The sequence below is a fragment of the Protobothrops mucrosquamatus genome, unplaced genomic scaffold, assembly GCF_001527695.2.
Source record: "Protobothrops mucrosquamatus isolate PMUCROS unplaced genomic scaffold, P.Mucros_1.0 scaffold275, whole genome shotgun sequence".
Lineage (NCBI taxonomy): Eukaryota > Metazoa > Chordata > Lepidosauria > Squamata > Viperidae > Protobothrops > Protobothrops mucrosquamatus.
In genome coordinates, this window is record NW_015386619.1 from 392,555 (window position 1) to 418,168 (window position 25,614).

A 25,614-nucleotide genomic window follows, 5' to 3' on the forward strand; every position below is an offset into this window, starting at 1 on the left:
TGTTTATAGGGTCTCATTATCCTAGGACCTTTATGATAAAAAAGCAATTAATTATATCATTTATTTGAACAAGAGAAAATTTTCAATTTTTGTGAAAGTGTAGAAATCTGGAAATATCAGCTGATTTGTAGCCCAAGATTATAAAAAAGATGACTGTTAATGTATATCTTTTAATTATACTTTTAAGCAGCAGCAAAATAATAATTAAAACAACTCTCAAAATATACTAACAGTTTTTGTATATGTCAAATTCTCTATTACATTTATTATATTTAAAGTTATTTTATTTTACATTTATGTAGTTACTGGTATGTAGACTTTATTTTTACTTCTTGGGTAGTCACTTTTGTCAAAGTTGTCAGACATTACTTACTTGGTAGAAACAGAATAGAATTCTTTTCTAAATTGACATTCAGTGTTGGCTACCATTATTTCTTTGACATCTTCAGCCTTTATGCCCAAGTTAGATCCTCTTATTGTCAACAAAATTCCACCACTTAGAGGTCCATTCTTTGGTTCAATCTAAATATACAGAAAATATTATTGCCACCTATATTATATACTATAAAATAATAACTAGGCGGTTAACAAACATATATGAAATGCCACGGTAGCAGCTGAATTAGCTTAAAACAGTAGGTTCCTAAACTGGCAGAAAAAACAGAAATAGACCCAGGGTACTTGAATCCCCAAAACATTAATATATTGGTCATAGCAAATAAAGAGGACATATAAGCTCTGCAATTTTAACTTCAGAACTTCCAGAAAGGTGGTGCCTAAGCTTAACATTATAGTTTTTTTAAAAAGCCATTGACTTTGGCACTGTTGACATATTTTGATTAATCTTTCTAAACCATATGAATCCTTCTCCATTAGCAAATCAGCAAATGATTATTTAGGTGCTATAACATAAGGACAGACAACATTTTGTCTTCCAAATGTTATTTACTAATTTGTTTTTATTTATTTATTAAATGTATATGCTACCCATCTCTCTGACAAGCGATTCTTGTTCACTTCAAGCTTACACGAACCAAAACAGCATTACTGAGGAATGATGAAATCTGCAATTCAGTAGCTTCTGAAAACAATAGGATTTGTTCATTCTGCTCTAACATTCTCCAAGGTACTGCAGAAGGCCTTTTATGAGCTATTCTCCTTCCTGAAACATATGCTCAAACTTCTTGCTATTTATCACTTTGCATTTTGATGGTAAGAAAATACAGATAATGTTGGGAAAATACAGAGATTATATATTATGGAACTTGACCTACTTTGCTAACTGCTCCCAGCACTGCATTGCAAATTAATTTCAATATCATGAAATTAGGTGAAATTCATTTACCTGAGTAATGACTGGAGCAGGGCAGGTAGTTGTAGAAGATGAGCAACGTTTTGTGAAAACACAACTCTCCCTGGTTTCACACCAGACACACTGGTACTGAGGATCAGCCGCAAGACACAAGCTGCAGTCATCCCGACCATAAGAGCAGCTATATAAAGTCACTACAAAGATTGCAAATAAGTAATGTGCATTTCCTTAGTATCAATTTCTAGTTCACAATTCAGAACCACAAAAACAACTTGTATTGGAAGCATGGATCAGGATAAGAGGGAAAGCAAAGCAATGAGGTGAAACATAATGCTGCTCCAATGGTCTTTTTTATTTGTTTAGTTTCTTTTTAAATTTAGTGGACCTACTATGCTTAGCCATTTAAGACTGGGTAAGAATGACTCTTGAGTGATATAGGGAAGGGACAAAATAAGATTTATTGTTATTGTTCTACTTCTCATGTAGTTGATTTCTGTCATTTAGTAATCTACCGATCGTTTGCTTTATATGCTTTTTTTGTCAGATTGACACTGACCTATGGAGATGGCGTGTCACTTTTGTATTTATCAGTTCTCAAACGTTTTAGTTTGGAAGCTGTGGCATGTTAGAGCTAGACCACATAGGGGTCAGGCCCAGGTTCCCTCCAACAACTTGTGAAAATGGCAGGCCAGTAGAGGTAAAGAGGAGGAAAAAAAGCAAGTTTTGTCAAGAAATGCCAGTGCAAAAAACAGTACAATGAATGAGCGAAGATGGAACAAGAGGACTGAAAACTACTTGTTTGGAGCAAATAAGGAATAAATATGAAGCAATTTATTTTTGCAAAATATAGTTTCTGAAAAAGAAATCTGAAAGTGAATGATAACATAGATGTGTCAAAACACTATCGGATGGGATATTGAAAACACATAAATCCAAAACTCTTATCATCAAATATGGTGATTTTGATTTAGATTTTTCCTCAAATAAAATATATTTTCTTTCATTTTCTTTATATTGACATTCCCTTCTATAGAGGCTTCCTATTATGAACACAATCCCTACTTTTTATTAATACTACATATTTTTTTGCCAAAACGTCAGACAATCCCTAACAATACAATTAAAACTTTCCAAAATTTCTTTAATGAGTATGCTATAAACCTATAGTCAGAATTCAAACAGTGTGTGAGAACTTTCACTCAATATTTTAATATACCAAGATAGTTCAATCTATATCTCCACCATTTTACACTTCAATTTAAAGTCAAGGGAATGCAAATAGTTCTCTGGCATGCTTTGAGGTTGACAGATAAGGTCAGAGACCATGGGTACGGGAGTACTGCAGAGCACTGAAATCCCAATAAAAATGCCCTGCCACTTTTGGTTATCATGATCATGAATCATGGAGAAAGTCAGAATCTCTCTTAAGCCTATAGACCCTTAGGTATTTGTCGATGGATAAAGTTAACTGGAGCTGAAGTTAAGAAGTAAAGAATCTTGCAATATTACAATATTGTTGTGGGGAAAATAGGAAGAAGGAGAAGTATTAGGTATTTTCGCTTATAAATCTAATAAGTAAATAATAAGTAAATTCCAGAGATAAAAAAGGGCATTGTCCTCTAATATCAGGATAGAATTAGTAAATCCAGGATGTTATCTGAATGCTGGGCATGTTTGAAAATAATCTGAAAGAGGTTTTTCCACACAGTGAACACATAATCTCTTAAAAATAGCTGCATCTTTTTTTAGGCTTCTGCTGCTTCAATCAGTGACATTAAAGATGTATTTAATATACAAGTAATAAGGAAGGAGGTAATGACAAACCACTTCCCAAAAAAATTCTTGCCAAGAAAACTTCAGAGACACAAAACCAACAAAACTTTAATGAGATGACATATGTTCAAAATCTAAAAAAAAATATACATCTGCTTAAAGGAGGAGCTTTGTGCAAGCTTCTTAATGCTTTCAAATCTCATTTAAAGCATGCACAGTGTAAGGATTGGAGCTGAGAACTAGTTCAGGAAAGTAAAAGCAACAAATAATATCAGTGTGATTTAGAATTCGGTCACTTTTTAAAATTGAGTGCTCAAACATTGTTCATCAATGGACATCAAACTGAAATATACAATTATCATTATCAAATTTCTTATTTCTCCTATATTGTTTTCTTTAACAAATTTATATCTAGCTTCTCAGCTCAACAAGGAATATGTTGTATTCCCTCCTCCATTTTATCAGAATTAGGATTTTCCTAATATTAGTCCAACATGCCTTAGATTATATGATGGGCCATAGAGAAGGCTTGCAAGTTACATAGGAATCAGAGAATTCTTGACAGTCTTCCCCAAATTATTACAATTTGGTAGTTCCTTATTGTTAGTGCTTTCTTAAAAAGCACAGGTTTTCATAAACATTCATAAAAGTTTATCCCCTTTCATAAAATTTGTTAATATGACAATGCACTATTAGACACATTCAGATTTTTCTTCCTGACATCAACACCACCACCACCATCATTGCAACAACAACAACATCAACATCAACAACAACAACAACAACAACAATAATAATAGTTGGAAGGGACCTTGGAGGTCTTTTAGTCCAACACCCTGTTCAGGCAGGAAACCCTACACCATTTCATACAAATGGCTGTCCAGTCTCTTCTTAAAAACTTCCAGTTTTGGAGCATTCACAACTTCTGGAGCAGGTTGTTCCACTGATTAATTGTTCTAACTGCCAGGAAGTTTCTCCTTAGTTCTAGGTTGCTTTTCTCTTTGATTAGTTTCCATCCATTGCTTCTTGTCCTGCCTTCAGGTGCTTTGGAGATAAGCCTGACTCCCTCTTCTTTGTGGCAACTCCTGAGATATTGGAACACTGCTATCATGTCATCCCTCATCCTTCTCTTCATTAAACTAGACATACCCAACTCCAGCAACCGTTCCTTATATGTTTTAGCCTCCAGTCCCCTAATCATCTTTGTTGCTCTTCTCTGTACTCTTTCTAGAGTCTCAACATCTTTTTTACATCGTGGTGACCAAAACGGGATGCAGTATTCCAAGTGTGGCCTTACCAAGGCATTGTAAAGTGGTATTAACACTTCACATGATCTTGATTCTATCCCTCTGTTAATGCAGCCTAGCACTGTGTTGGCTTTTTTGGCAGCTGCAGCACACTGCTGGCTCATATTTAAGTGATTGTCCACTAGGACTCCGAGATCCCTCTCACAGTTGCTACTATTGAGCAAGGTACCCCCTATACTATACCTGTACATTTGGTTTTTCTTGCCTAAATGTAGAACTTTACTTTTTTCAGCGTTGAATTTCCTTTTGTTAGATAGCGCCCAGTATTCCAGTTTGTTCAGATCCTCCTGTATCTTAAGCCTATCTTCTGGAGTGTTGGCTATTCCTGCCAGCTTGGTGTTGTCTGCAAATTTGATGAGTTCCCCATCTATCCCCTCATCCAAATCGTTGATGAAGATGTTGAAGAGCACTGGGCCTAGAACAGAGCCCTGGGGCACCCCACTACACACTTCCCTCCATGTAGATGCGGTTCCATTGAGGACCACACCCTGAGTACGGCCGGTCAACCAGCTACAAATCCATCTAGTGGTAATGCTGTCTAACCCACATTTTTCTATCTTATCAAGTAGTAGGCTGTGGTCTACTTTATCAAATGCCAAAGTTCTGAGCATTATGCTTCCTGTCCCTTGTTCATTAATTTATATAAACAGGATCCACTGAGTCACTAAAATCTATGAAAAGGCAAGTTAGCTGTATGATTAATAGTCAGATTTGATAATAAAATAATCCCTATAATATCTTAAGTTTGATTCTGAACTCCTAAGATAGATGTATGTATGTATGATAGATGTATGTATGTATGTATGGACTTCACTCTGATAGAAGGCATATGCTTTTAATGGAAATCTTTTTGGGGGTTTTAATTTCAGTTTCTGAATTGGATCTGTACATATAAACATTTGAAGGGAAGAGTGATAAGAGTCATGACAGAGGCTGATAGGACTCCATTTCAAAAAATCTATATTTCAGAAATCTGTCTGCAGGTTCTCTGTATCTAACCAACTGATCCAAAATATATTTCATCTGGGCATGCAGAAATGAGAATGACTCCTGTGTCTGCAAAAGCCAGCCTTCAAACCATCTCCAAATTAGACTTGTAATATACTGAATGTCCTCACAGCTATATACAATACAGATACAGAGCTCAAAATGTTAATACATTTTGTTACTGATCAGCTCATTAAATGTATCAGCAGCAAGTCTGACATTAGATTCTAGCCTGCATCCATCGTTTTTAGATTCTAGCTGGGAAACCATTGATAAAACAGGACAAAGGATAAAAGGGCTATATTGAATTTAACATTGTTCAAAGTCTCCAGTGGCTATAAAAAAAGTATTAGATACCAATGTTACTCGCGGTAGTTAAAATAGGCGATTGAAAGAAAGGAAACTCATTTACAGTTGGAAATACAATAATTGCTTCTCTTCTAAGTGAATAACTATTAGTCTTGGGAACTGAACAATATAGAAATATGCATGATAAAGATAAATAAATGACCAATGTGATCAATTTAATGATTGTAATTACATTCATCTACTAGGTTTAGTAATAATACACACATACACATGAAAATGGATAATAATGATAAAAAACCTTTCACACTTTGTTTCTCATTTCCTTTTATCCTTTCTCTAAGCTTGACAAGTTATTTCAGATAGATGGCATTCTGTTATTTCCAACTGATTTTTGAAAAGATAAAGCAGGAGCATATACAGAAACCAGAATTTCTAAAATATTCCTTTGGGATTATAACACAACATTTACTAAATTGAAAGGAACTTAACTGATAGACTTAGATGAAAATAGTTTAGGAACTGAGTCTTATCTTTGCAATAATTATTGGATGAATTATTTTTTTCTGAGCATGTTCAACAAAAAGATGGCCAGTGTGCTATGTAAGGGCAGAATATTCTCTATCAGTACGGTAAGTAGTAAGCAATATTTGAATTGTCAACCTAGAACTAAGGGGAAAATTCCAAATAATGAGAACAATTAACCAGTGGAACAAATTGCCTTCGGAAATTGTGGGTGCCTCAACACTGGAGGCTTTTAAGAAGAGACTGGACAGCCATCTACCAGAAATACTATAGATCTCTCACGAGAGCAGGGGGTTGGACTAGATGACCTCCAGGTGTCTATTACTGTTATTGAATCATGGGTGGTTTCAATTCAATCTGCTGAGATTCTATAGGGCATTGATTGTGTAATGAGTTTTTCTATTCCATTTTATATTCTTTTTTTAAACTTTAAAAAGTGTGAAATAAACCAGTTGAATCACTAGCCTTATTCTCCTAAAGAACCCTAAAGAACCACAAATAGCCATTGATTTAATGCCATTTTCTTTGTTGGGGGGGATTAAGGATGGACTTAATCCCTACTCCAATCCCCAATTTTAGTTTTGGAAAAAAAGGAAAAGAAAGAAATGCATTAGTGAAATTCATCTATTTTGCTGTTGAATATGATGCAGCCTATACCTGCATGATATTTTTATATATTTTCTTTGGAAATGCTTAGTAAAACATACACTATGATTTTTTTAAGTTGAATACATTCCATCAATGGTCCATTATCTTGACAAATAATAAGATGTAATCTGCTTGGGCTGAGAGGATATCAGTGCTTTTTTAAAAATAATATATTTATTTAGAAATTGTTACAATCGTTAAAAAGGATTACTATTGCTTATAATTATAGCTAGAGATTGTAAGATTTATTATAAATATAGATATATCAGGTGCACATGACACTGAATTCCAGCAAAAGAATTACTAAAATGGCTTTGGAAGGTAACACTTTGATTCTGTCAAGTTTAATTACTCATTGTAATTGACCCTCCTGCCCAGCCATGAAATATACTGGCTAGATTTATGCTTTGAGAAAAAACATTTGTAGATTGTGATCAGAAATATCCTCATGCATACTGATCTAAAGTTTAAAAAAGCAGTAGTAATAGTATCACAAAGAAACAAAAATCTTAATTTATTGTCTATAGAGTGGCATGTCTGAAATGAAAAAAGAAAATGTGGCCTTTTATGCATAGAATTAGTTTCAATAACAACTTGGGGCCAGTCTAGCTTCAGACGTGATATAACAGAACTTGGAAGTAATTAAATGATTCTTTCATAAAACTGCAGAAACCTTTTGGATTTTATTTTTATTTTTCTCACCCTACTTGCAAATGGTATGAGAAAGTTTAACAATTGCTTTAGTCTCCTCTTGATATATGACAATAATTACAGGTAGTCCTTGACTTACGAGCACAATTGACCCCAAAATTTCTGTTCTAAGCGAGACAGTTGTTAAGTGAATTTTGCTCTATTTTACAACCTTTCTTGCCAGGGTTGTTAAGCGAATCACTGCAGTGGTTAAGTTAGTAACATGGTTGTTAATTTGGCTTCCCCATTGACTTAGCTTGTCAGAAGATTGCAAAGGGGCATCAAATTACCTCAGGAGACTGCAACCATCATAAATATGAATCAGTTGCCAAACATCTGAAATTTGATCACGTGATCATGGGGATGCTGCAACAGTCACAAGTGTGAAAAATGGTCATAAGTCACTTTATTCAGTGCTGTTGTAACTTTGAACAGTCACTAAATGAACTATTGTAAGTTGAGGATTACCTCTATAATAATTTTGACCTATTCTGATTTTTAATTTACGTGACTGCTTGTTGATACTTTTGATAAGTATATATTCATCATTTAAATAACGGACAACTCTGAAAGGGCATGACCTTGGAAAAATTAAAATATTTCCCATTAATTTCTATTTCTCTTCTACATTTTGGGTTGCTGGATACTTACCAATTAACTTGCTATCAATTTTATCTTTGTCTGTTTTAATGAATAAACTCAATGGTAGAGTTTCATTTTCAATATTGGTAATCTGAAAATAAAAATAATAATAATAATAATTGCAAAAGCTAGGTTTACTTGGAACAGCTTACATCCTGAGATGATACTTTCAATATTATTATGATACAAGAACATTTGCCTATCCCATGTCTATGGGAATGACTTGATAAGTGGACAAAAATGCCAATTCCAGTCTAAATACCCGGCTGCCAAACCATAATAATAAAAGTACCCATAATAACAGGCCCCTTGGGTGGAATTCCAAAACAGAAGCACTACTTGAACACTATTGGCACTGACAAAACCAGCCATTGCAAAAGGCAATTTGACTTGGAACAGTTGTATGGAATGTGCACCTGGAGAAGCAGAGAGAGGAGTTTGGGCAGCACAGAGTTTTCTTAGGGAGGAGGAATACTCTACCTGCTAGATTAAAAGGTTATAACTTTAGTTTGACAAGATTCTTTCTGTTAGGAATACTCAGGTTAGTAGATTAGAACATTATAACTTTAGAACATTATAACTTTAGCTCGGCAAGATTGTGTTGTCTTTGGGCTTGGGCCTGATAACGGCTTATATTCTATGATGATAACTTTAATGGCATCAAACAACATCTTCCTACCCTAGGAGCTTGGGAAAGACTTGATGGGTGAATAAAAATGCCAAATCCAGTCTAAATATCTAGCTGGCTATGTAACTACTACTGCCACCACCAATTTCATTTAAAAAAGTATCCAATGTTTTTGGCCATATATCTAAAACCAAATGACTTACTACTGTACTACTGCAATATTAGTCACCTAGTGACTAATGACTATTCATAGTCATATTATTCTAACACACAAAAAAAGAACTGTGCAGCAAAAAGCCAATAAATGCACCAGAAAATGTTACTCTGTAACAGGAACACAAAAGAGCTATTCTAGAATCAGGTTAAAATATTTATGTAGTCCACTATTCTGTTCTCATAGTAACCATCCAACTATCTCTGGAATTTGCTACTTTTCATTCATCAGGAACTAATATTGAGAAATATACTGCCTCTGGCAGTGAAATCAATATGTAGTCATCATGGCCAGAAAGTATAGTCTTAACCTACACCAACATTCTCTGTTCCTTTAAGTTACCCATTTTGTGGTACTGTATTCCATAAATTAACCAGGAATTATATGAAAACAGTACTTCTATGTTTCCTGACTTACATTTAGTTTTACTTACTAACTCTAGGAAGATATAAAATGGAAGCAAAGTGCTTAGTCAGCTAAGCTATAAAAGAAAAATATCCATTTAAGTAGATTTGTTTTCTTGTTTAAGAAATGTGGCTTCCAAAGAACTAAGAAAAAATATGAATAAAGCAGACAAAAATATACTTTGCATTCTGAAAGTCTACACCATTACTATAAATCTTCTTCCCATATAAAAGCTCATGGCATGAGAGTTTCCAGAACCATCTGTTCCATCCTATGTACAACTATCATAAGTACATTTTAGCGAACTCAGAACATTTGAATGACATCAAAAGCTGAGTTTATAATTTATCTTAGATAGGTCTTCAACACCAAGCTTCCTCCACTTGTTACCTCCATAGAGGAGGAATATGATATATGTTATATGAAAGATGACAGATTTCCTGCCACATGAGATCAAAAGGACCGTTCATAAATAGCCTGTGTATGAACACACCAACAGGAAATCAATGCCATTTTCTCTCCACACAAAAATACAGTCAACAGTTATTTGAACATTCCCAATAATATACCAATTATAGGTGACAGGTAAAAAATAGGACTTTTCCAATATTACATGAAATCTACACCCCTCTTAATCAACCTAACTGTGACTACCCTCCCATTTAAGCAAGACATGATTAATTATTCTATAACAATACAAAGAGAGAAAAAAACAGTAAATTGTTCTTTAAAAAAAACAAAATATTTACCTCTGGGCTTTCAAATAAATATTTTCCATTTTCTGTTTGTTCCACTGTGGTCTCAAATTCAAACTTATTATTTCCAATTTTGAAAGTTCTATCCTGTGAAAAGAAATTTTTGATTTATAATATTTATGTCATCATTAAATCAAAGTTTTACTGAGCAATATAAATTCCACTTCTGGGGTGGGAATAAAACTACATTTGTGAGCAATATTATGAACAAAAAATTGTGTGTCTGGGAAAGAAGTTTACAGAATTGGCTGACTTCCCAAAAGAACAAGTTCCATGAAATCTGCATATGTCTAAAATGTACACTTGGAAATAGTAGCGTGTTGCAGTGATGAGCCCCTGGTCTCTTACAGTATTTTGCCTTTATATCAAATACTTACAGTATATTTGGTATAAAGAAGCCCTGGTGGCACAGGGGTTAGAATGCAGTATTGCAGGCTAAATCTGCCACAGCCAGGAGTTCGATCCTGAGCGGTTCAAGGTTGACTCAGCCTTCCAACCTTCCAAATGAGGACCCAGATTGTTGGGAGCATTACGCTGACTCTGTAAACTGCTCAGAGTGCTATAAAGCATTATGGAATGGTATATAAGTCTAAGTGCTATTGTTATTGCTATATTTGACAAAGATCCTTTTGATAAAAAAATAACTTATTTTCTGAAATATGCCATTGTCAAGCCTACTCTAACCAATTGCAAAGTGTTCCAAGTATGTTTGCTTCACATCCATTAAACATATACGTTATTGTTTATATTATACACCATAAGTGTTTATAATCTTTAAGGTTTTATCCCATTAAACCCATTTTGAATCATCCAAAGTATAAATACGAAAGAAATTATACAAAACTGGATGGGGAAAGATAGTATAAAATATTAAAATTTTATTAGCACTAAAGCAGACAGGTTTGTATCTGGTACATTCAAAAAAATAACTTCCTCTTTTATTTATTTATTGTCACAATTGTGTGCAGGTTAAGATATTTTTACTCACAGCCTTTTAATTCCTTAATTAAACAAAGAGGAACTTAATCGAAGTCAGACACTGTTTATGACAGTATTTTGCTTCTACTCTTCCAGGCATTATTTAATAAAAGCAAAAGTTTTTTTTAAACTTTAATAGTGACCTTGGCTCATAGAAAACAGATAACAGTATATATTATAATCTTTGCTTTCCTATGTATAAATATGAAATATAAATAGAGAGCTAGTTTTGTCTAGTGGTTAAGCCTTGCAGTGTTTCTCAACCTTGACAATTTTAAGGCATGTGGACTTCAACTCCCAGAATTCCACAGCCAGCAATGCTGACTGTGGAATTCTGGGAGTTGAAGTCCACATGCCTTAAAATTGTCAAGGTTGAGAAACACTGGGTTAAGGCATTGGGCTAGCAACTGATGTTCTCATCCTGCCTTGGGCACAAAGCCAATTGGGTGACCTTGGGCAAATGATTTTCTCTCAGCCTTAGTAAGGAGGCAATGGCAAAGCACTTCTGAAAAACCTTCAGAAGGAAACCGCAGAGGCTTGTCCCAGCAGTCTCTACAAATCAAACATGATTGAACGGAAGAAAAAATGTATATATGTACATTCAGAAATCAGAGTGAGAGTTTTTCTAACTCCTGAATGTGAAAAAGACATCTGATATGTCTTTTTACAGTACTACACTTTACAGTAGAATTTTCTGTAGCAAGCATTTTCTAAACACAAATTTGCTACTTAGAAGGTAAAAATATGGTACTCTATTTCTTTTGCTAATGTACTATAAATTAAGTTACCTCTCCATTTATCAAGACCTCTTGTGGAAATAATCGAGAATGTCCTTTATCTCATCTTGATCTTAATTTGATATAAAAACCATCAGTCTGTTACATCAGTAAAATTGAGGACCTTTTGAATATAAGAATGGCTGGACTTTAAATATTAACTGTTAGAATATGCTGAGGATATTCTCTTTGATAGTGATATATTTTATATATATTGTTTGTTAATTTGTGAAGTTATGTATAGAACAGGAGTGTGATGTTCCTCCTATAGGTTTTAATGGCTATTACTGATCAATCAGTAATAACTGAGGTCTCAACTGTTGCTTGATAAGAAAATTAAAAAATTTTTTCTTCAACATCGAGGTTTACAAGGAAAAAATTTTAGTTTTAGTCGTAATTATCTACCAATTTGTAGAGTGAGTTAAGTATCCTTTTTGTAAAACATGTTTATTTTCATTGAAAATTTTAGTTATGTAATCACTATAGATTTGTGTTATAAGTATACACGGGACTAGGAAACGTGTACTTCACACTCTGGTTGCCAACAAGTTGGATTTGCATTACATGCTAAGAAAGTTATAACTAACCAAGCTTATCATGTTATGTGAGTACAGCTACTAGCTTTTTAAATGGCCTTGTTGAGAGTGAACATTAATCCAAGCCATTGAGCACTAAGGGCTGTGGGAAGGAGAGATGTTGTAAATCATTCAGGTGATGACTGTTTCCTATTTATTAAGAAACTTGAAAATCTTTAGAGATATTTGAGCAGAGCCATCCTTGGGCATTTGTAAGTACGTTTCCAGGAAACTTCTAATTATAATATGGGCAAACTGAATAACTTTTTAGTTTATAAAGAAAGACATGAAGATAAATAATAAAAACAAAACAGTTATAAAAATTATAATTTAATGAAAATTAATAATAATAAATATAATGCAAATTTGACTACTGAAAGAGGGATATATAGATTAATTCAAGTAATTTTAAATAGGATAATGATGACCTGGTAAGTCACAGTGATAAAAACTTGATCTAATCTGAAATTTAACAAAAACTGAGGAATCTGAATAAATGGGTTCAAGACCAATAGAATTCCCCCCCTTTTTTTCCAGAAAAATTCCTTAAGTTCAAAGATCTTTGGTAAGGCCTTTAAAGGTCAACTGCCTTTATTCACATTGATGCAGACATAACCTAATTGCTAATCATGCATAACATAAACAGTGAGGAAAATGACCTTGATGGAGATATACAGAAGCTGTTGTCAAGACAAAAAGAGTTAAAACATTTTTGAAGTCCAGAATGTCCAGATAATGTTTCGAAGAGATTCAGTAATCCACTGAACAATAAGCAGGAGTAGACACAGCACAACCAAATAGCAAGGTTTTGTAATTATACTCAGACTCAAGAAAAGTATGTCCTTTCATGGTTTGGTCTACCTAAGGGGGCTGCCACAGAACTACTAGTTGGGTACAAAGGAAAATTTGATAACTATGAACATTCTGTTTTTCATTTAGCACAGGCATGTCAAACTCGCGACGTCATGTGATGTCGCACAACGTATCGGGCTGGTTTTGCATGTTCTGCTTAATTTAGCAGAACGTGCATAAACATTGATGAGAACTTTTCTTCTGAACAGGTAATTGTGGATCAAAATGTGGCAAGATCACAAATAGTACCCTACTTGCAAAACTTATAGGATTATGTTACTTGTTTAAGTAAATGGTTACTTGAACTTCAAGTATTGTTGATGTCACATTTCACAGTTCTTGCCATTTACCAAACACCAAGTAAACTAATCATATTTATTGAGTAGTGACTAACTGCTTTTCACATAATTATGAGTAGCTGATATGATTATTCTCCACAGCCCTCCAAAATCCCATAACCTTACATTTTATCTGATTCTCAATTTTAGTAGACGATTTGAAATGTACGTTTACCTCTAAATTGGTATACGAGGAACGGAACCAGATTGAAAGTTTGAAGAAGAAAAATAAAACAAACTAGTTATTCTTATTTTATTTTTGTCTTTTTGTATATGGGTTGTAATTGTTGTTGTTTTTTTACCACGTGTTTTTCCCTTAAAAATGATCCAAATATCAAATAAATTTAACATTAAACATATCTTGTAGAATCCACCCAGGCTGTATGCTGAAAAAAGAATAAAAATCAAAAAAATAAATAACCCTGATAAATTCTCCTTCCCTTTATATAACAGGTCTAACTTTCAAACTACTATATCAAACTGACTCATTTTGTCTAGACTTGAAAATTTTACAAGTAGTATGACAAATGTGAATCCCAAATATCTAATGGGAAAAATTGGTTATATTTCTGAACAGTCAACATAGGTTTTAATGCCAGTATGTAAAATACTAAAAAGCAAAATGAAAATGGAATATCTTCATCTAGAGCAAAAGTTAATAAAAAGATAGACAGAGGAAATGGTTTGCAAGTTCAACACATCCAAGGCAATTACACTATTGCAGAGGCATTCTTTCTCTCTCCTCATTTTGAGCCCAAAGAAATGTCAAATTTTATATTCATGCTCCTGAAAAGACATCACATTAGTGTTATACAGCACCCTCAATCCGATTTGTGTCTTCACGTTTAATTAACTCATTTTAACTTAATTAACATCAGTAGGGCACCTCTGCGGTAGCTTTGGAGTTATGGTACCTTGTAGTTTGAACCTAAGATAAGTCCTTGTATATAATCTATGTCAACCGCATGAAAATAAGCAAGAAGTTCCATCATTATACATATAATATGTATTCATGGTGAAGTATGAACCACCAGCATATTCTATTATTTAGCGGATTATCTTTGCAAAAGTATGTACTATAGGCTTAGGCAGTCAAAATATTTTGTGCTTATGCTAAATACATTGCTTTTCATATAAGCTACAAGTAAAAGCAAATAGTTTTTAGCAACATTCTTCTGAAACAGCTACTTCAAGAATATGTATGAGCACTAAGGAATATGGAAGCAAACAAAAGTGCAACATTCTGCAGAATCAGTGGATGAGGAGCAAGTTGAAGAAAGAGAAGAATTACAATTGTTGGGGAATTCATAATGTTGGTTACGATTCTGCATCTGAGGAACTCTCCCCCATTATTGTTTTATGACAATTTCCCCTATCCTGATGAAGTGACCTTAAATAAAAAGGGGAAGAAAGAGAAGTAGCAAGGTGGATAGTCTCAATTATAGTAGCAATAAATGCTACTTTAAAAATGGGAAGAAATGAAGGACCAGGTTAAGGATGAATCATCATGATGAAATTCTTTCTGTGTGGTTGCTAAGAGTTCACAGTGACGTGATGAATGCAATTATCATCATCATCATTATCATCAAATGAGAAGATTCTTTGAAAGAATCTTATAAGAAAGCAAACAAAAGGAAAATCATAACAGCAAGGGCTAAATTTGAGATCCTTAGAAATAAGCAGACACCTAAACAAAAAAGAGATGGTATATTTGTTCATTACACTGTTAGCTCTGGTAGAATTAACATTGAAAGTAAACCAAAAAATTCAAGAGTATCCACTTTCTCAATAATTTCCTCATATCTCTTACGGTGTACATAATACGCACCGAGGACTATTGCTATACTTTATTCTTCAATATTAACCAAAACATTACAATAATAAATAACTATGCAGAAAAAACCACCAGTGTTCAGGACATGTCCATTCATAAAAAAACCCATTCATTTAAAAATAATTTACCAAGTGATGTTTTGTTTGCATCATGCACAGAAGTGGATTTTAACCATATCTTCAGATAGATCAATTTCTAATGAATCACCGACCTCTAATACAGTGATCAAATTTTCCTGCTAATAGAAGGGTTCATTAACATGCAAACTAGCTCTCTGTATGAATCCCTATAGATGTTCAGGTTCATCTGCTGATGAAAATTCAGAGAAACCCCACAGCGCTAAAACACACTGGAAGTTTTGACTGGATGATGCATAACTTTTATGTAGTAAAGATATTTTTAAATTATCCATCAAAACAAGCTTTAAAAATTGCATGATAAATTATGTATTCTTTCCATTCTAAAAGGCTCCTCACAACATATGACATTTACTTTTTAAACAAGGGAATTACAAACTATCAGGTTTTATATCTTAAATACATATTAGCATTTATTTAATTTTACCTGATAATTATCTAGATTCTTTCCTTCAAAATAAACTTTTGTTGAGACCTCCATTGGTATTACTTCAGGACTGGGATTTAGAAAATGTGGACATTCTTCTTCCTAGAGGACAAACATTTCATACATATTAGTACAGAAATTGTGTATATCGGACAATGATTTTTTGTGTTATTATTATTTTTACAGATTTGACTACAAGCATACAAATTAGTATGTTGGAATGTCTGAACTACTACTCAACACTTGAAAATTTTCCATCCTTACAAGTAAACTATGAGGGCAAATATAATTACCTAAGCACACAATTATAACCCAGATATCTATGTCATATTCATATTGCTCCTGCCTCTTCAATGACGGGGATTTTAAAAACAGGTCAATATCTTTTTGCTATGAACCATAACTCAACTAACTTTGGCCCTCCACAATGCAATTAGATAGGTTTCAAAATACATTTACCTTATAGCGTTTACTGCTGTATTGCCTGATATACTATCAACCTGATTTATTAGCTGATTGCTATCCTAATATTACCTGCAGAACTTCTAAATTTTATTTCTTTATATGCTCACTGGGCTGTGAAATATTACTATGAGATTTTTTTAATACAGTTCTTATACAGTAGTTATATTTTATTTGAGTTTTAAAGATATTGCCCATACTAAACATTATCTCATTTTATCATAACCAAGTTCAGCCAAAGTCTTGAATGAGATTCCATCTTAGAACATTTACCATATTCTGTTTAATCACATCCTGCTCTAGAGAAGCATCTTCACAGACATGATTCTTCCAGTCCCATTGGCAATTCCATCTACTGCTTGCACAGGAATAACACCTACATGAATAAATAAGAAATGCTTTTAGTTTGCATGCTCTTTGGCTACTTTCTAATAATAACTTACAATGTCATTTTGTACATTAATAAAAATCCAAAGTCTTTCAGAGACAAAAATGTCACTTGGAGGGTAGAAAATATTCATTACTGCCTAAGTAATGTATGTACTCTTTAAACCAGCTGTATCTTTAAATCCATAGCTGAAATATGATCCTGGGAAAAGACTAACTAGTTTATAGAGATGAAAACAGGACCACTACAGACATTCCCATGTACTGAAAAACATATTTTTGCTTTATATCACAAAGCCATAATGGCCTGTTGATAGCCCAAAAGTTCAACAAGGATATCTCCCCAAACTACCAGATACGCAGATACATGTTCTGATATAAGGACTTAAGAAACAACTAATGGTGTTACAAAGGTTCAACATTTCAAAATCCTGCTGTTGCGGTATATGAGACTATGGCTGCAGTTTTTCTACCAGCACAAAGGACTCTAGGGCTGGAACAATGGTTTGTTACCATCATATGTAATCATGATACAATCCTGTGTTATATCAGGCTATTGGATCAGGAGATTTCCAAACTTCACCAACTGTTCCTTAACCCATCAAGATAATTGTCTGTATTGTTTTCAGTTATTTAACTTACAAAGCAAAGGAGATAAGTCAGACAGATCTTAGATGCTTGAGTAGTAAAGGTCAGACAAAACATGCTTCAAGGAAAGCAAGTAAAATGGAGTGTTTCCCCCACTATTTAAACACTTTATTTTTAATCAAGATACAGAAGGATTCAGTTACAGGAAAAGTCAAGGTATAGTTTACATCAGCTTTGCTGATACTCCACAGAAAAGTCTTCTTTGAACAACCTGACTATGAAATCAAAGACATTAATTATTATAATATTTGAGTGCAAATAGCATGGGAAGGGGAGGTATAATGAAGTTCAGCAGCCAAATACTTACGGCTCATTTTCAATATGATTTATAGCTTCTCCACAGTCATAAAAAGGGTATGTACCCGATGCAAAAAATATATTATCTCCAAAGGTCAGATTTACCAGAACCAGGACAGAGTCTACAAAAAAATAGTAAAGATTAATTTGATTGAAGATGCTTTACAATTTACATAGCTTGGTTCAATTAAAGGTCTATTCCAAAAATATACCCTACTGAAGCATTTATTGAACTTCTGAGGTTAGGGCATTAATCTTTGACTCTTTCTTAATAGCATATACAATTAAACCTGATGACAATAGGCATGTCAAAATATTTTAGAATCCCAAGCTTTAACAATGCCCAAATGTTTTTTTCCAGAAGTAGTAAACATCCTATTATTGAAAAATATAGTCTGATAAAAAGCAAAAGGAGAATAGCAATAGCAATAGCATTTAGACTTATATTCCGCTCCATAGTGCTTTACTTTCTAAGTGGTTTACAGAACCAGCTTATTGCCCCCAATAATCTGGGTCTTCATCGTACCAACCTCAGAAGGATGGAAGGCTGAGTCAACCTTTAGACCTGTCAGGATGGAACTCCAGACTGTGGGCAGAGTTAGTCTGCAATAGTCTGTGCCACCAGAGAAACACCACAGATAGAAAATAAAATGCATGAATAAATCTATTAATGAAAGAATATTTGCTTTTAGATTTTTAATTATGTTAATGCTTCAAAAATGATTAGGCAGAAGTGTTTGGACCGTGTGTGAGTATAGTACCTGTTTGCTCTTTATTAAAGCACACTAACTTTTTTCACATTTCTATACAAGCCTGTGAAAAGTCAATGTGACTTTAAAAGACCCAGTATCATTTTAAGTTTATATGGAAGCCTGAAGACATTTAGGATGCTTTTAAAGAATAGCAAAAGTGCTTTGCTTATACTTAAAACTTCTGTTGAATTTCTAAAGAGGATACACTCCTATTTGTTTTTAATAAGATACATGGATTCAAAAATAAATGCATACATACACACAAAGATTGCATATAGAAAGTATATGTTGTTCAAGTCATTTATAAATAAAGCATGCTTCTCAAATAAAAAAATATATTCTGAAAGTAATAATTTGAGACTAAAATTTTGGAAAAAAACACTAGTATATTGCACATATTTCCTCTATTAATATATTACAAATCTGAATTATTACAGAATTAAGAATAAAATAGAATAAAAATATTATTGTCACTTTAAATGTATACTATATCAGCATATATTAAGAATGAAGATCTATAGAAATTGAGGCTTTCTCAATGAGACTCCTAGCTATTCCTCTTATGGAAATCATTAAACCCTCTGACAAGCTATTTCACAACCTATTGAGCAACTTCAAACTCTGCTTTCCTCTAACAGCTTGTGGAAAGAGTGGTGACAGTTTAGATTTAAGCTCACTTCATGAAAAATTCCAGTGAAAATTTTTGGATGTTTTTCACTTTAGGCCATACATTCAGAGGTCAACTGGAAACTGAATATATATTTTAAAGACGTCAGTTAATTCAGAGCTGTCGCTTTCAAAACAAATTTATTATGACATAGTTCATTTGCATTGATCAAATCTTCTCAGGAGAAATGGATGTGACTAGAAGCATTTCTTACATTCCCCAAGAAACCACTAATTCTTACATTCCCCACAGGAAACCACTTGCAACAATCTGCAAGAAATGGCATTATATAAGAAGGCATGCACTATTAACTTGCTAGAAAAATGCGCAAACAGAAAATCTCTTATGTTCAATATTTATGAAGCAGCCACTGTCTCATCTTCCAAAGTATAGTCTACAGTGAAAAATAACCTAAAATGCATTTTTCTTTGAAACAAATAGTGTAAAGGGCACTCTTATTTTATCCTGGAAATTATGACAGACATTTATATATCATTCTACTATCCAAGACAGAAATGGCATCTAGGTCAACTATTAACTTTGGCTTTAGTCAACCAATGGTTTCGGCATATGATATGGCTTTTTAAGGCAATTTTTTCAACCTGCTCTCCTGGATAGATACTGGAATGCAAATTTGAGAAGATCAGATAGTGTAATCTTTGTGTTTACTATTTATTTACTATATTTATAAACTGGCCCAATCAACTAGGATTCTGGGCAATAGATAACACGATCGGTATACCAAGAACCAAAATGGGAAGTTCAACTGAATAAAATAACAATAAAATGTAAATCTAAAGTAATGACAGGAAAAACTAATACTCATTGGAATAACAAAGTTTGACCTTGTGTCCTAAATAAAAGAATGGAGGAAGTCATTCTCATTTCTGGATTTGGGGTATTTCAAAGAATAGCTGATACCACTGAGAAGGCCTAGCATCGGATCCATAGCCTAAGAACTGCATGGAATGGGGATAGGAGAGGCTCAGTAGTCCTATCTGCAAGATGAATTGGATGGATAGATTCTAACCTGACATATCATTGTCTGATATAATCCAGTGCTTTAAAAGTGGATGAATAGCACTTTAAAAAGTCATCCAGCTGTATTTATATGCTGATGGGTTGTCTTATCAGGAGTATTGTCAATGAAATTTTGAACCAGACAGTTTATAAATCATTTCCAAGGGTAGCCTGACATAGAGAGTATTACAGTAATCTTACTATGTGGCGAACTGAACATGACTCACCGTTGCTAGGGCATTTTATTCAAAGTAACAGATACAGCCAGTGCAGCAGCTGAAATTGAACAAAGATCTCCCTAACCATGGCTTATACTTGCTATTTCATCCTGAGTCATGAGTGCTGAAAGAGCCTCAAGTTATGCATCCTTGGGGAGTAACTATGGTATCAAGGGTAACTACGGTATTGATATTTTTAAAAAGTAACCTGAGGTTTACTGGCAACAAGCAACTCAGTTGTAGCAGGCTTTAGTCCAAATGAAACTGAAAGCCTATTTAGAAGTTCATCCATATCCTTCACCTTTTAGCTTTTTTTTGTAATACTTAACATATGCATAAGGGAGACAAATATCCCTGGAATGCATGAAGCAGAATTAACAGACAAGCTGCTATTAATATTTCTGAGAAGAAAAATGTTAAAGATATCATTTTTAGACTAATGCCAAGAAAAATGAATTACAGAAAAACCCACACAACATTTGTTGTTTCAAGCAGCTATTAAAATAGTAGCTTCAACCTTGGGATATGGGATTAACCATGGGGTTCAGCTGTATCTTTACCTTGGCCTTTGGTTGTTGGAGGAATTTGATTTGGAGGTAGGCAGATAACAGCATCACCGTATTTCTCTGCCTGCTGCCTCATTTCACCAAACTGACACCAAAGCTGATCATCTTCATTTAAGTCCGGCAAAGGGCTTATAGTAAATTCTACCTGGAATTGTAAGAACAAACAATACTTAGAAACAATACAGATTCTAACAGAGCAACAAAAAAGTGCAGCTGTAAAACTTTGTACAAAAATAAAACAAAATCGATCAATGTGTAAATGTAACAATAGTGGCATTTTAATGGGTTATTCTTAGCCCTATTAATTCCGGAAAAATGCCACATGTTTTACATACAAAAGGTTAAAGATTCAATACTTGGTACTGAACAAATTTTTGAAAAGTTTGGAACAAAGATCTCAGTAGAAGACCCCTTGCTAGTTGAAGTAGATAGTAATTGTTTAGATCACAGATAGACAATTATGGCTCTCTTGATGTTACTGGATTCCAGTTGCTATGACACAGACCAATGGATGGTAGGAATACTTTCAATAACTTTCTAATCTAGACCAATCATCTGTTGCTATCTAAGGCATCTTCACGGTATCTTCATACATTTGGTTAGCTATTTCCAAGGAAATTAGTTCAGAAAGGGCTTTTAATGACATTTTATTACTTTCAAATGACACCTTATGTTATTTCAAGAAGCCTGATGTACTGATAAATTTTTCACTTTTTATACCGGAATGTCTTTTCTAATTTTAAGAATAATACTTTGTGATGATTTTATGGAAACCAAACCAAACCATTAATAGAATTCACCCATTCTCTCTTGTGTTGTCATCATATTTACATAATACTGTATTTACACAGTATGCTGACATGTACTTGGATAAATCTTAGGAACTGACTTATTTTTGTAGTAAAAAGAACAGGGTGGTCCCAGTGGAACATAATTTGAATCAGTCTGCATGAATTTCCACTTTTTCTTTTTCAATTTTTAGATGGAATTCTCCATGTAACTTGCAAAGGTGAATTGTCCCCTAAAAAACTGCCCTGTGTATTTTTGAAATAAGACATAAGCCATTTTTGTCATGCTTTTATGTCTCTACAAAATATAACAAGTCTTTTGTTGAATTCTCACTTCAGCCTAAATGTAGCATCTATTCAGCACAGAAGTTGTTTAGACTTTTCCAGCACAATTAAAGCATGCTGTCCATAGAAAAGCATAAGCCAGAACACACAGCGGGAGTTGTAAGTCGGACTGGAAATAATCAAGGAACTTATTCTGAAAGGACAACAAAGGCAACTGCCCATCAAATAGAGCTGAAACAACATTTTGTTTGGTGAAGGACAAAAATGAGATGTTTTCTGAGGAAGAGTAATGTCTGGTTGCTTTACAAGCATTTCAGAATGAGCACCCCAATGTTTAATTTAATACTTATTAAGAAATAAGTATCCTCAAAAAAGGTGAGAAAAAATGGAAGGGATTAAGAAGTTCATTGATTTGATTAGTTCCCTAAGAAAAATGCTGACGTCTTTCCCAACACTTTAGACTTCACAGTTCCATTCTGCTTAGCCATTGCCTTTAACTTCTGTGTGTTTTAAGTAATTGTGTGGCCTATTTTCCCAAGTGAGAGAGTTTTGCCTTTAGGAATCAGAACATTTGGGTCATGAAAAAATGAATCATGGGAACTGGTAAATGTAACTATACAGTCAGGGAATGAGCAAGAGATGAAAATATGCTATCTTTTTGTACTATAATTAATCACAATATAATATTGCTCCTATTCATTGTAATTCTTTCCCCCCCAAATATAATACTTTTGTTTTGAAAAGAATGGGGATATCCTATCTGTCTAAACAAACTAAATTCATGACTTAGGATTTTTTCTGTCTTTATAGTAATAATGATCTCAGCAAGATACTTTGTTTATTAAAGCTGAGTCTTCAATTGCTAACTCACCGCAACATGCTTCTGTATCTTTTGTATAAATACCTAATTGCAAAGGACTCCCAAATTGTAGTTTACCATTTGAACAACGGAATTATCTAACAGGAAATCTCTTTCTGTTGATCATTCTGTGCAAAATGCAGAGTTACTAAAGATATGTCAACACCAGATGTTTCTGTCTCCTAGTTGTACTAGAAATAGCCAGTAAATCTAATTCTGGATTATATCTCCTAAGAAGAATCTGCTTTAGTACTTAATTCTGGGGGGTTTTCTTTCAACGTTTTACGTTTACAGGGTTATTATTATTATTCCTTTCAAAGTTTTAAGTTTAGAGGGTTATTATTATAAGAGCTGAGCTATAATATTTTTGGCTTGTTTAGCTATAGTTTAAGGTCTGATTGGAGGGCTAGTCTGCAAAATTGGCATTCCTCAGATATTATGGGAGTATTTCTCAACTTTGGAAACTTTAAGATGTGTGGATTTCAACTCTCAGAATTCATCAGCATGCAAGGTTGCGTGGGTATTGAAATCCATACATCTTAAAGATCTCACGGTTGATTAAAACTATATTAAAAGTAGCCACAGAAAAGCCATAGGATATGGTCACACCCAGTTTATTTGCATGTTTTAGTACTTTGGAACTAAGTCTTTATCTAAGCAGATATTATGAAAATATGATATTCTCAAAACATGGAATCCTTAAGTCAATCTACCTCTCACAACTCAAAATATAGCTCTGGAGATGTCTGTTTAAATTGTCAGTTTCTTGGGTACAGGCAAATTTCACTTTTTTTGCACCCAGATGTTTTGAAAAGAAAAAATAGAACTTCAAGATTTTATATAAAACTAGCATTTTTTCAGAAATAAGTACAAGATAAACCACATTAAACAAGCACAAGGAATGGTAATTAAAATAATCTAAACTGCTTGTATGTATGACCATGCAACACATGTGCACAACTATTTCCTACCTACCCACAACCCCAAACATATTTTTTCATATATATGATGAATTTATTGCACATTTACCTTGCTCAGAACTTTCCGGCTCATATTTTGAGGGTTAGCACTTGTAATACTCAAGCAAACACCATTAGGACTCCAAAGCCAATTATTTTCCCTAGCTGATCTTTCACAGTCTTTTTTCCTTGTGCATCTGGAATAAATAATAAAGCCTAATGTTATCCAAAGTAAATTAAAAATTTTAACTCAACACTCAGTCAAAATGAAATGACATTCAAACCTATGCAAATTGACAAATGACAGATGGCACACGTTAAATGTTTAATATTTCATTTTTCCTTTCTTTCAGTTTACTTATTGTTCTTTGCGACAAGATAATTACCTATGAGCATTTAAAATGACAACAATAAATGTACAAATAATTATCTTAAATACAATTTACTGTACAGTACTGGAAAATCTAATCTAATATTCAAGAAACATATAATGGAAAAGTAGCTTTAGCTGTTAAGAAGCTAAACTCTTATGAAGTATATAAATCTGGATTGTTTTGATTATTCTTTAGCACTTTTCAAATTTGTCATCGGTTCTTTATTTTTAGCCTGAGGCGTAACTCCGTAGGCTCCCTCTCTGCCACAGAGAAAAGAAAACATTTCTGGCTTTGGAATTGGTTATTTTTCATTGCTGGAGGAAATATGAATTTAACAAAGTTCTTGAGATATGATCTACTTTCAGGTTTTGTCAATAATTTTAAGGAATAAACAGCTCTGAGAACTCCAAATAGAGCTGAATGCAGGAGAACCCCATCTAAATTTATTGTGACTTTGGGTGGCTGAATATATTACTGCCTACATGCATGAAATGTAAATAAAAATAAAAATACAATGAAACAAGCATATGCATTTTACAGGAATAGATTCCATTAATAAAAATCTTTTGAGATGGATGGCCAGCCAACAGCTGTGGAAGACCTAAATTTAATGAATAGACACAGGGAAGCCAGACAATCATGGGAGACTGTAAGGACCTAACTAGCAATGAGTCTAAAAACATGGAATGGCACACTTGGCAAACATTTTTTATTTGCAGCTAAGTGTAAGTAATCCTGAAAACTACCTCTCCTGAATTGCAAGTTCTAGTTAAATTGCTTGGGTCTTTTTCTAATGTAATTAGTAAGCTCCATTCCTTGCATCCAGCTATGAAGGTGAAACATCACATTCTTAACAGAGGACATCAACTGTATTTTTAACTATGTGGCAAAGTAGAACAGAAACTGAGCTATCTTATTTTGAACTTTTTTGAGCAGAGTCATGTGACTCCCAGATTTGTTATGAAAATTTTTCCTGGACTGCAGAAAACTTTATTTGGCATATACATTACGAAAAAACTAACACTGATGAATAAGTTCAGTAATGTCTACCCAGAGTGACAATGGTTTTCTAAGCTTCCTCCGAAGGTGGGATTCAGCCAGCTTGCACTGGTTTGGCAGAACCGGTAGCTAATTTTTTGTTGAGTTCAGCGAACCGGCTGAATCCCACCATTGGATGGCGTCCACTGAAGCCCTAGCCCTTTTTCGCAAGGCTCAGAACAGCC

At 33.8% G+C, this 25,614-nt stretch overlaps 1 protein-coding gene across 1 annotated transcript in view; it reads right to left on the reverse strand.

The window, feature by feature from the left end:
* PLXNB2 (plexin B2) overlaps positions 1-25,614 on the reverse strand; it is a 140,148-nt gene that overhangs the window by 63,948 nt on the left and 50,586 nt on the right. Inside the window, exons 6-14 of the mRNA XM_015814680.1 lie at positions 24,088-24,214; positions 21,121-21,271; positions 17,914-18,025; positions 16,845-16,947; positions 16,110-16,211; positions 10,187-10,279; positions 8,200-8,281; positions 1,346-1,506; positions 374-522 (exon numbers count right to left, since the gene is read on the reverse strand). Coding sequence (XP_015670166.1) covers positions 374-522; positions 1,346-1,506; positions 8,200-8,281; positions 10,187-10,279; positions 16,110-16,211; positions 16,845-16,947; positions 17,914-18,025; positions 21,121-21,271; positions 24,088-24,214 — 1,080 coding nt within the window. The remainder of the gene's footprint in view (positions 1-373; positions 523-1,345; positions 1,507-8,199; positions 8,282-10,186; positions 10,280-16,109; positions 16,212-16,844; positions 16,948-17,913; positions 18,026-21,120; positions 21,272-24,087; positions 24,215-25,614) is intronic.